Raw genomic sequence first — 12,344 nt, forward strand, 5'->3', positions numbered from 1 at the left:
ATCGCTCGTTTCTCTGGGCACTTCTCGACTCTTCCTTTCCTTCGGGCGGGAGGAGCGGGGCCTGGGAGCGACGCGGCCTTTTCCCGTCGGCTGCGCCGCGTCTTTAAGCGCCGACTACGAACAACGCGCGGCAGGGGCCCCGAGCCCGGACCTTTCCTGACTCCGAGTGAGGTTGGCTGGGGGGCAGGAGGCTACGGAGCTGCGTTTGAAGCCGGGTGAGCGCAGCCCGTTGCCGCCGTGCGATCTGCCCCGCCTGGTGCCCTGGGGGCGCTGAGCCCCGTTTTCACACCGCCGTGCCGTAACGCGGCGGCCCGCAGGATTGGGGCCGGGTCCGGAACGCCACGCGTGCTTCCCGCCTTCTCCTGCGCATGCGCGCGTTCGCCCCGCCCACGCGCCACCGCCACGCGGCCGCGCCTGCGCATCGCAGCGCCGTGACGTAACACTCGCGCGCCGCCGGCGGAGGGGCGGGGGAGCGGGTGGGGGCGCGGAAGGGACGGGACCGGACCGGGCGGTGCGGGAGCGCCCAGCCCCAACCCGGCCCGGCCGTCGGCTCGGCATGCGCCGCAGCGCCCGGGAACAAACATGGCCCGGCGGAGCCCGCCGCGCAACGGTGTCGGAGGCCACGGTACGGCCCGGCCGGGCCTGTAGCGGGGGGGGGGGCAGCGCCTCCTAGCACAGGGGAGTGGGCTGGGGGTGCACGAGCGCCGCCTCGCGGGCGCCGGGTGGGGTCGCTGGCAGTGCGCCCCCATGCGGCGGGGCGGGGCGTTACGGCCGGGCGTTATGGCGGGGGGGACAGCGAGGGGTCGTTTGGCTCCGGGACGGGGCACCGCGGGATGCGGCCGTTGGGGACTCGTCGGTGCTGCCCGTGCGATGGGTGGGAGGGAAAGAGAAGGAAAGCTGCGGTCACCGGGGGCTTGCTGGATGCTTTAACATTGGTGTTCGGAGGGAGCTGAAGCTCTGCCGCAGGCTGCTGTGGTGGGTTTTCATCCAAAAAGTGCGCCAAAAAAAGATGCTTGGCGCTTCACTGCGTGGCTCCTGTGTGTCCCACGAGCACCGAAACCCCATAGGGCAGCAGGAGGTGGGCGTCAGGGAGAGTCGGCCCCTCCCGGCTCCTCCCGGCCCACGTCCTCTGCAGTTCCTCATCCGGTGGATCCCGGTTGGGTTCCATGAGCAGTGGGAGCTGCGTCCCTTGGAAAAGCCATCTGAGGAAGGGCAGCGTTGGCAGCTTCACCCTGCGTGGCCCTACAGAGCCTCTGTGAGCAGCGAGATGGGAGCTGCGTGTTGCATGGAGTGGCCCTGAACTGCCTCCCTGCTGCCCACCTGAGGCTGTGCTGACCTGCACCATGGGCAGGGTGAAGTGGTGCCCTTCCTCAGCCCCACACTAAATGCTCCTGTGTGCCATCTGTGTATTTAACCCACGTGAAACCCACCCTCTGTGTGCGTTCTTCTCTCCCCTCCCTGCCCCAGAATCCCTGTGCTCTACAAGGCAGTTCCTTTAATAGCGGCTCACCTGCACAAGGCTAACAGCTAGAAAGTTTGTGTTTGTTGGGAGGTAAGTCAGTACACTGTGATACTTGTAACTGGTTTAAATGTGACCTTCCTTGGGACAGCTGCTGTCAGTAGTTCAGACCTCTCCCTGGGCTGATGGTAGCCAGGAGCTGCTGCCTGGCCAGGAATCAGCAGGAACATGAGGCCCAAGTGTTACAGAGTGCACAACACCTGACCTGGGACTGAGTCAGCCCTTCCTGGAGTGGAAACAGTTGCAAAATAGCTCTGTGCTGCCATCACGGTCCTGTGTGGAGCTGTGATCTGATGAGGGTGACGAGCAGCTCTGTGGCACTTCTGTGTCAGCGGGACAACCAGTGCTGAGCCTGTGCTGGTCACAGTGTGGGTTGGCCGTGGTCTGTGCTAGCAGGGCCTGCGCTGACATGTCCTGTTATCTTGCTTTGTGCTTTTCCTGCAGACTTTGACTCCAAGAAGAAAAGAAAAGTGGCAGAAATTTACCAGGCCCTGAACAGTGACCCTATTGATGTGGCAGCGCTGAGGCGAATGGCCATCAGTGAAGGAGGGCTGCTGACCGATGAGATCCGCTGCAAAGTGTGGCCAAAGCTGCTGAGTGTGAACACAGATGACCTGCCCCCCCTGCCAGGTACAGGGCAGCCCAGGCAGGGTTCTGATGAGAATCTTTCTGCTTTAAGTTTTCTCTCTGCATGCTGGAGTGCTTCCCATTGAGCTCACACAGAAAGGGACTTGTGCTGCATAACGAACACCGCAGGCTGTGCGCTCTGTATCTTGCGTAAATGGCAGATCAGGAAGCAGAGAGCTTCCTAAAACAACGTTTCTGTTGTTCCCTGGAGGTGTCATTATCTTTAGTGACAGATCTTTAGATGTGGTTCTTGTGGCGTTGTGTGGTTGGTTGGCACGCACACAGTCAGTTGGTAGCAAGAGGTGCCAGGCTGTTTTTGGTGGCTCTTTGGTGAGGTGGCTGTGCTGAGGAGTGCTGGGATGGGATATGGTCAGGTGTCTGCTAGCTGCAGGTGAGGCAGTTTGTGTGAAGCCTGTGTGATGTTTGCTCAGAGGGGAAGGAGGGGAAATGACCTGCGTGATGTGACACCTGCGTGGCTGTGAACCTCAGGTGTCGCAGTCACCGCCCCCAGGGACAGATTCTGTTGTTGCTCCTGAATTTGTGGTCATTCAGAAGTGTGTGTATCCCCGTGTCAGTCGGGAGCTGGATTGTGGTAGGTGATCAGAGCTGCTGGAAGACAGCGTTGCATTTCATGTGACAGCGTAGGTAGCGTGCCAGCAAATTCTTTTCACTTCTGTTGGAGCTCTCTTAGCTACCAATGGGTGTTTGCTTTTTCTCCTCTGAATTATTTCTTTCAGCCATTCTTCACTGCCTGCACAGCGTGTTGTGCCTTGCTGTTGCTGAGGACGCTGTGAATTTCACAGTGTAGATGGTGGAGCTAAGACATTTCCAGGAACTCTGGGAACGGTGTCAGTTTAAGCATCTTAACATATGTTTAAATAATAGCCTTGTTTCCTTGCACTGCTGTTTGTGCAGCAGTGAAAGTGAGAGGCCAGGGCCGCTGTGTGACGTACAAAGAACGGGATGGGGGTGTTGCGTGGCCTCCTCCTCCTGGCCAGCTCCATCTCCCCGTGCTCTTCCTGGTACCTTTGCACTACTCCACAATTACCTGCTTCCTCTTTTCTTTCAGCAGGAAAGGAGCTGCGGGAGGGCAATAAGGATTACCAGCAGGTGTTACTGGACGTACGGCGCTCCCTGCGGCGCTTCCCACCAGGTGAGAGGGGCTCACAGCGAGCGCCTGACCATTGCTGCAGGGAGGCTGACCTCTAGAAAGCCTCCCTGTGTCAGCTTACAGCAGCTTCTTTGCACACTGGAGCTGTTCCACAGCTGGCGGCTTCCTCCAGCCCCTGCCTGGGCTGCAGCTGGGGCCTGATGCTTTGCTGTCTGTCCTGTCCGTGCTGAGACCCTCTGTGCTCAGTCCTCTGTTGCTGAACGGTGCCAGCGCAGAGATGTCCGATGCTGCACAGCCCTCAGCTGTTGTCACCAGGGTGAGATTAGGGCTGATGGAACGCTTGAGAAATTGACCGTGTGCTTCAGTGTATTTCAGACGGGGAACTGTGCCCGAGGAGTGTGGAAGGCAGATCTGTCAGAGCAGGTTGTTTCACAGCAATCCCCACGCCAGATTTTCCCTCTGTGGTTCCCACACCAAACTGAAGAGAAGTAACCTTTGGGAGCGGAAGGTTCCTGCGGTTGTTTGGTTCTGAAGGGTGGCTGGTGCCTTGTCGTGCTGTTTATAAAGCAAGTAATCCAGCAGCTATCTAACTCTGCAGAGCAGCCGTTGTTCCTGGCCAGGATCTGCATCCCCCCTTCTGCTGCTTTATTGTGCATAAACAGTTGATTCACTCTGCTTCTCTTTCGGGTGCGGATACGGCCTGATTCCTGAAGGCTCTGCTGCTGCTTCGTTTGTTTGTTTTTGCCCTTGAATGGCGACCTCCTCCTGCCTATTTTTAGAAGCATCAGTGAAAGAGGGGAAAAGGAGAACTTTGTCATTGCAGGATCTCCTCTGGGACGTTCTGCTTGGCTGTAGGGCATTTTCTCTGTTGACAGGGACTGCCAAAAAAACAGCTGCAGCTGTGCGTGGCAGGAACAGTGTTTTTCCCGTGACATCCTGTCCCTGAACACATGTTGTGAGCAGAGGACCGATATCAAGTTGTGGCCATTGAGGCCTCGCAATCTGATGCAGCTGGCACGGTTTCTGTGAAAACTCTGTCCTGTTTAATTTTTTCCTAGAGCCCTTGGGAAATTAGAAATGATTAAAATGTCCTCAGCAGTGCTGGATGTGCAGTGCAATTTGCTCCTCGCAGCACTGTACAAACACCCATAACCCTGTCATCCACGGCGACTTCCTGGCAGGTAGGGACCCTGCAGCTCCAAGGGTTAAGCAGGCTCACAGCTTGGTTGGCTTCTCCAGGGCCAGCAGGAGCAGCATTAGGAACCTGGGTCTTACACAGCTTTCTCAGCCCGCTCCCTGTTGTCCCACATCCTTTGTGATGAGGCTGGTTGGTAAACATACAGGCAGGGAGCAGCGGGTGATGCAGCCCATCTCACCAGTGCCTTGTCCCCGCAGGGATGCCGGATGACCAGAGAGAGGGGCTGCAGGAGGAGCTCATTGACATCATCCTCCACGTCCTGAAGCGCAACCCGCAGCTGCACTACTACCAGGGCTACCACGACATCGTGGTCACTTTCCTCCTGGTGGTTGGGGACAGGTTGGCCACAGCTCTGGTGGAGAAGCTCTCGACGCATCATCTCAGGTACTCAGAGACTCAACCAGGGGAGAGGAGCTGCTGTGAGTGTGGGGGCAGAGGGGTGGCCTGTCCTGAAGCAGAGCCCCATTAGGGCTGGCCTCTCTGTCTGTCTGCGCCCAGGAGGTGCTGCTGGAGATGGCGTGTGGGATTGCAGGCAGCTGTGCTCTGGGGAAGGGCTAACAGGGCTGTCAGTTAGTTTGTATCATCTGCTGAAGATGAAAAAGCAGCAAACATGCATTACTCATGGTTCTGTTGGCCGTGTGTCCTGTCAGGGCCTCGCTGGCTCCTAGGGCTCAGCACAGTGCTTCCCACTCAGCCTTTATAGAGCCCTGGGGAAGTTCTGTACTGAAACTGTGGTCTGTACAGCCAGTGTCCTAAGGCCCAGGTTAAATGCCTTTCCTCTTTGTGCGTTGAAATGAGAGCAAGCCTTCAAGGTGGTGAGTGCTTTGGAGGGGTTTTGTCTCCTCTCCCATGTGACAAGCTGAAAAGGCTTTAGGGCCCGTGTGTACAGCAAAGAAAGAAGTGTCCATTGACACCACTGTGATGGTCTGGGTCCAGGTTTTGTGTGCACCCAGATTGGTAGGCAGGGAGCTTTACAGACAGAATTCTCTGGGACTGAGAGCCACCCTCCCAGCAAAGCTGTTTATTGCAGTGCATTTACTTACTTCCTGTGTGCCTCACTGGAGGAGAAACTCACTGATGTTGTTTCTTGACAGAATTCTTTTCTAAATCTTTTCTCAGGGATTTTATGGACCCAACAATGGATAATACCAAGCACATTTTGAATTACCTGATGCCCATCATAGACCAGGTGAACCCTGAGGTGCATGACTTCATGCAGAGGTACGCAGACGTTCCCTGGCTCTGCCCTACCTCTCTCACATTATCGTACTTGGGGCCATTTGCACCAGTCTGTCCCCAGCACCATGGAGGCTTCTTGTGAGTCACCAGCTGGCCCACAGCTCATGGCAATGGTCCAGAGCCACGTGGCACCCTGCTTACAAGCAGACCCAAACGTGCTGCCTATCCTGGGAGCTTTTAAATGATGGTGTCTTCACCCCAGTGGCCTGTGTTGGAAAAGCTGGGGGTTGCATTACTTTGCATTCCATGTCATACGAAGCTGCAAGTGAGCAGTTTGCAGTTTTGGGGTTGCTGTTGCATCTCTGTGGTTTGTTGCTAGCTCTGGGGATAATTGCCAGGCTGTGCAGCAGGGATGCAGAAGTGTAGCATGAATAGAATAAAGCAGAAGTGAGGAGGTAAGTCAGCAGGGTCTGTGCAGAGCCCTTTTCTGGGCAGCTGTCTGTCAGTGTTTCACAGCCAGCATGCCTTCGGGTATCAAGCTTGCAAATTCTAGAGCAGTGCTAAGTTTCAGGGTTGAATGTGAAAAGCTGGCTGTGCTTCAGCAGTGTCTCCAAGCTGCCAGCAGCAGCTGACCTAACTGTGCTTTCTCTCTGTGCAGTGCGGAGGTGGGAACCATCTTTGCTCTCAGCTGGCTCATCACGTGGTTTGGGCACGTTCTGTCTGACTTCAGGCACGTCGTGCGATTATACGACTTCTTCCTGGCTTGCCATCCACTGATGCCCATTTATTTTGCTGCTGTGGTACGTGTTGGCTGGAATGGTGGCAGGGGATGTACTGAGCCACTGCAAGGTGCTGCAGGGCTGCACAGAGGGTCTGGCACTGCTGGTGCTCTGCTGCCCTCTGCGTTTCTCTTCCCATATGGGCTGTGTTTCAGTGCAGTGTATCCCCTGAGGAAGGGCAGATCTTTCAGACAGGAGTGAAATGTTTTTCTCTGCTGGCCCTGAAGTGTCAAAGAGGAACAAGGAGCTGCCCCTGTTTCCCTGGCTGTGCTCAGTGCTCTCTCTCCTCTGCAGATTGTGCTTTACCGGGAGCAGGAAGTTCTGGACTGCGAGTGCGACATGGCCTCGGTGCACCACCTCCTGTCCCAGATCCCACAGGACCTTCCTTATGAGACTCTGATCAGCAGAGCAGGGGACCTTTTTGTTCAGTTTCCTCCATCTGAGCTCGCCAGGGAGGCGGCACAGCAGCAGGCTGAGCGGTGAGTGCAGGGCAGCCTCGTGCCCCCGCTGTAGGAGCTGTGCCTGGGTTCTGCACCTTGCCCTGGCCGGGTCTCGTTGCCTGGTGAAGACCTCCCTGCCCAGACAGGAGGCTCTAGGGCATTTCTTGACCCATTTCTTCTCTTGCAGGACCGCGGCTTCCACTTTTAAGGACTTTGAGTTGGCATCAGTGCAACAGAGACCAGACACTGTGTTGAGACAGCGCTTCAGGGAGAGGCTCCGAGGGGAGGAGCGGACAAAATCCATTTTGACAAAGCCAAGGACCAACCGTTTTGTCAAGCTGGCAGTGATGGGGCTGACGGTGGCACTGGGAGCAGCTGCCCTGGCTGTGGTGAAGAGTGCATTGGAGTGGGCACCTAAGTTTGAACTACAGATTTTCCCCTGACGCCAAAGGAAGTGCTTACCTTGTCGTCACATCCCACGTCGACACGGAATGATGTTTGGAAGGACGTGTCTGGAAACAACCTGTCTGAAGAGTTTTCTGTTCTTGCTGCGTCCCGTGATGCTCTTGGCCTTTGTGACAGAGACTGATGGGAACCAGTCCAGCAGGATTGTTCCCCACACCGACACTCACCTTGTTTTCTCCTCCCCGTGCAGGGGCAAGCAGGTGGATGCTGCCACTGTATGGATGAGTCTGACTTCCAGCCTTGTGCAAGTGACCACGAGTGGTGAGCTGTGCGTGGGCTGTGCTGAGGCAATCCCACTTCCTCTGTTGGGAAGTGAGGAGGTGCTGGGAGTGGGAGTGAGGGCAGGTGCTCACCTAGGGGGGAGTGTCAGGGCAGGGTTTGGCCTGCTTAGTGGTGAGAGGCTTGTACGTGCTCCTGTGGAATAGAGGAGCCCTCTGGCTCTGTATCACTCTGGCTGCCAGGGCAGCCTGCCTTCTCCATTTGCATTCACCAGTGCTCTGACCCTTCTCTTTCCTTACAGGCAGCCTCTCAGTAGAAGCAAACCTGTACCAGGCCCCTGTCAGCACCCCGCCGTGAGGTCATCTCCAATGCATAACAATTTGTGATTCCACTTTCTTGTTTGTGGACTGGTCAGCTTGCAGGGGACAGGTCTGGCGGGGTCCTCTGCTGGCAACAGCAGCACAGTCGTGTTATCAGGTCAGTGAGGTGATGAAGGCGTTGTTCATCCTGCCTGTGTCAGATCCCATCACCACAAGCATTAGCAGAGCCGTTAACGCTGCTCATTTTCACAGCTCTGGGAGCAGACTCCAAAGTGGAGAATGGCTTTTTTTTTACACTTAGAAACAGTTTGCACAGGACAAAAAAGTCTGCTGCAGACATCTGTCATAATTCACCTCCACAAGCTGATCAGAGTCCGTGACACCCCTCAGAATAACACAGATGAGGGGTTTCCCAGAAAGGCCACCCCAGTGCTGCATGCCCCACCTGGCCCAGCCTTGCTGCTCCCTGCCTGCTAAGAAAGCTCAGCAGCAAATTCTGCTCCAAGAGCTCCGTATCCACTGACACAAAGCCAACAGACACCTTATGCCTCTACCTCCCCCCTGAACTGCTAAACCTCCCACAAGTGCCCTTACCTGCCCCGACTGGTTCCCACCCAGCTGCCTGCCCCTGCTGTCTTGTGCCCAAAGCCATCCGTGCTGTGCCCAGGGGCTGCACACCTGAAAAGCAGATGCTGGTTGAAGAGTTGTAGATTTCTGGTTATAGAAGGAAGCTCATGCCCTGCAAGGCTCAGCACCCTCCTGTCCCTGACCACCTGTGTGCAAATTCATCACCGCATCCATGCAAGTTTTGGATTGCCCCGTGGGCCCTCGCTCTGTGGCACAGGCAGGGAAGCAGGACCTGGTCCCTCACCTGTGTTGGCATCTCCTGGCCGTGCCACTTACTGGTGCCAACACCAGGGCTCTCTCTGCCTCTCCTGAGGGCTGGTGGCAGCCTGTGTGGCTGTTTCCGTGGCTGAAGGCAGAGTGCTTTCCTGCACGTGTGGGGACTGGCAGTATGGGGCAGCAGCAGCCTCTGCCAAGGCAGTAACAGTGAGGGAAACAGGCTGTGACTTTGCACTTTAGAAATTTGTGGTACCAGAGTTTGTGGTGGCTGTGCCACGAGCTGGAGGTGCTGCTGGGGGTCCCCTGCCACACCTGGGCAGTGCAGTGCCTGGGTGCCCTCTGCCCCCCCCCCCAGGTGAGGGGTGTGGGGGGGCACAGCGCCCTCCTGCAGCCCCCTGCTCTCTGCCCACCGTGCACTTTAGTTCCTGCGTTGCCCAGGGCAAGGGCGAGCGAGGGGGTGGTCTCTCGGGGTGCTCCAGTGACTCTGTACAGACTTATACATACCTGTGTAAATGCAGATTTGTACAAACCCTATTGCTGTAAAATAAACAGTTACTAAACGTTTTCCTCCCCCTGTGCCACCAGGGGCCAGCGCTGCCGTGCGCTCTGGGGCCGCGTCCCATCCCACAGCAGCCAGGACAGCGTGGGAAGAGGAGCAGGAGCCAGCCGGGTGCCTTTGTGCTGCTGCCCTCCCTCTGCCCACGGCTCTGGAATGCCGGCATGCGCTTTTGCCCTTGGCTCTCCCAGCCTTCCCCACGCCAGCAGCACGGCTGGCAGCACAGAGATGGAAATAGCCTGACCCAGCAGCCCATTGTGTGCCTGGGGCTGGCTGCCCGGCCGGGAGGAGATCCCGCACTGCTGGGCACTGTGCCCCTCTGTGGTGTCCCTGTGCTCTGCGTGAGGCTGGTGGCCGTGTTTACCAGCTCAGCCAGGCGTATTTTTAGCTTGCTCTGACTTCCTCTGGAGGAGCAATTTTCTTAATAGTGCCCTCAGCCCTTCAGAAGGAATGCGAAAGCAGAGGCCCTGCGGCCCCTTCCTCAAGGAAGCAAGGGATGCTTGAACGTTGTGTGGGTTGCAGAGCTGCATTTGAGAGCTGCACAGACCCCTTGGTGGGCTCAGTCCCTTGTGGTGGCGTAGGGCTGCTCCCAACCTGGCAGGGTATTTGTACTCAGTTGTCTTCACTGAAGGAAAGAAAATGATCTTGGGTGTTGTGCAGCAACCCTTGGGACAGTGAGGGGCAGGTGGGTGCCTGTGCCCAGCAGTGCTCTGTGTTGTAGCAGCCCTGCCCAGCTCTGATGCACTGCTGCTGCAGCACACATCCCCATGCACAACACTCATTGCCCCGGAGCTGAGCCTCAGCAGCAAGAACAGCCCACAGCCACGTGTCTTTTATTCACCCCAGAAAGAGCAAAATGAAGGAAACCAAGGCAGAGCATGTGCTCCATCCCAAGGGCTGCGGCGTGGATGAACGCGTGGGGCTGCAAGGCAGGGTGCTGTGCTCTGCCCCCACTGCAGGCACCTGGCAGCATCGGGCATTTGCAGCTGCTGGTTGTGCCTGTCCGACCCCATGGCTGGTTGGGGAGCAGGTGGAGGAGCTGGGATGTCCTGGGCCAGGACCTGGTGGTGGCTGATGGTACACAGGATGCTCCAGACGCTGAGTGCAGGGAGTCCCTGTGGCACAGCTGGGATCTGGGATCAGCCATCTGGGTGCCAGGCGGGGATCCAAGGTGGCATCTAGCTGAGTCCAGGCTGGATCTGGGCTGAGATCAGGCTGTGTCAGGTCAGGATCAGGGCTTTGCTGGGCAGCTGCCTGCTCTATCCGATCCCATTGCATCCCATCCCATCTCCATCACATCTATGAACTGGGTTGCAGCACCCCGGCCCAAGCAGCCTCCCCTCCTCCCGCTCTGCCCACCCCCACGCACACAGCCTCAAGCAGGGCATTTCCCAGCATTTTACCTAGCAGCAGCAGTGCACCCAGTGCACTCACACCTCCTGCCGGGGCTGGACACCATGGAGCTGGGAGGCACCGAAGGGCACCGCGGGACCCTGGGGGCTGCTCTGCAGGATGGGCGACAGCTGCTGCTCCTCTTCTTGGGGGCCACCCCAAGCTCTGCCCAGCACACAGCACAGCAGCCCCACAGCACCCAGCACTGCAGCTGTGATGCACAGCGCCGTGCCCAGCAGCCAGCACGCACTCAGCACGTGGTTGTAGCGCATGGCCTGCACGTCCAGCACCACCAGATCCTCTTCCTCGATGCTCTCCAGCCTGGGGGGCACCAGCCAGCCTGTAGTCAGGGCAGCCACTCCTACCAGCAGAAACAGAGTGCCTGTGGAGAGGGTCACCTGGGAACAGGAATGGGGAGCGGGTCAGCCTAGAGGAGTGCAGGGCAGGTGTGGGGGTGCCTGAGTATTTCACACAAGATGAGAGGGAAGAAAAAATTGGGAGAGGGAGATCTCTTACCTTCCAGATAATGGAGGGCCATACACCATGGGGATGGGAAGGTGAAGACTCATCTGTGTCCCCATCAGGGCTGGCCCCGGCGCAGTCCTCATAGAAGAGGTGGAGGTAGGAGCGCACCCCGTACCACTTCCCCTGTGCCACGCTGGGGCCGCGGCTGCAGCTGCAGGAGGGCTGCAGGGTGGGCATCTGGCCTGGGGGGGTCGTGGGGGGCTGTTGCATCACCTGAGCCCTCCCCACAGCCACAGCACCCATAGGGCTTAGTTCTCCTCTGGGCACAGGGCAGGGGATGGGGTGCTGGTGCCAGATGTGCCCCCCTGCCCGTTCTGGGGAGCACCGAGAGGGACTGCTGTTTCTGCCTGGGACAGCAAAGCCCTTATCCCATGGGATGCAATAGGGGAGGGGGCACTCCGTGCCCTGCCTGATCTGGGACAGACCCAGCAGGATCGGGACCCACATCAGCCCACCTGCAGTGCCCCATAGGCGCCAATAGGGATGGAGGGGCGGCGGCGGGGAGGGACGTGGCCTCCACTGTGTCCCCACGGCCGGGGGGCTGCTGGGTGCGGGGACGCAGCCACCGCAGTCAGAGCGCCGTGTCCCTCCCCGCCGCCGTAGGGACATTGCCATGGGAACTGCCTGCTCAGCCCTTCGTCACTGCGTCCCTGCAGCGTGGTGTGTGAGAGGGGGGAGATGACGTGTGGGACCCTTTCGGTGCTGGGCTGTGATGCTGAACAAAGCCTGGCGCCGGAGAGGCCTCACAGGGGGGGAGCAGCAGTCCCCCATTGCTGGGAACATCCTGATGCCACAACCCCAGTGAAGCCACAGGGTCCTTCTCGCATGCAGGGGGTGCTGCCTGGGTTTGGGAGGGACATCCATCCTGCATCCAATACACAGCATCACCCCTACCTGCTCCTTGCTTACCTGGGGGGGGTGGTTTCAGCACATCCTTCCCTGTCCCAGCGCTGTCACCAGCAGTGCTCACTTTGCTGTCCCCGTCTCTGTGTGGGATCCCACAGCTGGGACCCAGTGATAGAGGCAGTGCTGGGCACACTCCCTGCTTCCCAAGGGGGTTTTGGGGCAGTGTGAAGGGAGCAGCGTGACTCCCTGCTGCACGGCTGAGAGCTGCCACCGTCTGTGAGCCGCTGCTGTGTGTGACTCAGAGCGGGGCTGGCGGTGGGGACAC

The 12,344-nt window shown here is 58.1% G+C and overlaps 2 protein-coding genes across 3 annotated transcripts; one reads left to right on the forward strand and one right to left on the reverse strand.

The window, feature by feature from the left end:
- Positions 1-532: 532 nt before the first annotated feature.
- TBC1D20 (TBC1 domain family member 20) lies at positions 533-9,264 on the forward strand. Of its 2 annotated transcripts, none has more exons than XM_042836102.1 (8): positions 533-625; positions 1,964-2,149; positions 3,216-3,299; positions 4,653-4,839; positions 5,575-5,676; positions 6,293-6,434; positions 6,708-6,892; positions 7,041-9,264. In XM_042836102.1, the coding sequence occupies exons 1-8, from the start codon at positions 583-585 to the stop codon at positions 7,294-7,296; spliced, it is 1,185 nt and encodes a 394-aa protein (XP_042692036.1). In that variant the 5' UTR covers positions 533-582; the 3' UTR covers positions 7,297-9,264. The 2 variants fall into 2 exon arrangements, with proteins under 2 accessions (XP_042692036.1, XP_042692037.1); XM_042836103.1 differs by having other exon boundaries at positions 3,219-3,299.
- An 829-nt stretch (positions 9,265-10,093) lies between these two features.
- On the reverse strand, positions 10,094-11,416 carry NRSN2 (neurensin 2). Its single transcript, XM_042836094.1, is given in 5 exon segments — positions 10,094-10,359; positions 10,362-10,460; positions 10,660-10,705; positions 10,708-11,046; positions 11,165-11,416. Coding segments are annotated over 5 exon segments (1,002 nt in total).
- Positions 11,417-12,344: the final 928 nt, after the last annotated feature.

The sequence above is a fragment of the Centrocercus urophasianus genome, unplaced genomic scaffold, assembly GCF_019232065.1.
Source record: "Centrocercus urophasianus isolate 14NV4802_14NV808 unplaced genomic scaffold, USGS_Curo_1.0 seq_572, whole genome shotgun sequence".
Classification (NCBI taxonomy): domain Eukaryota; kingdom Metazoa; phylum Chordata; class Aves; order Galliformes; family Phasianidae; genus Centrocercus; species Centrocercus urophasianus.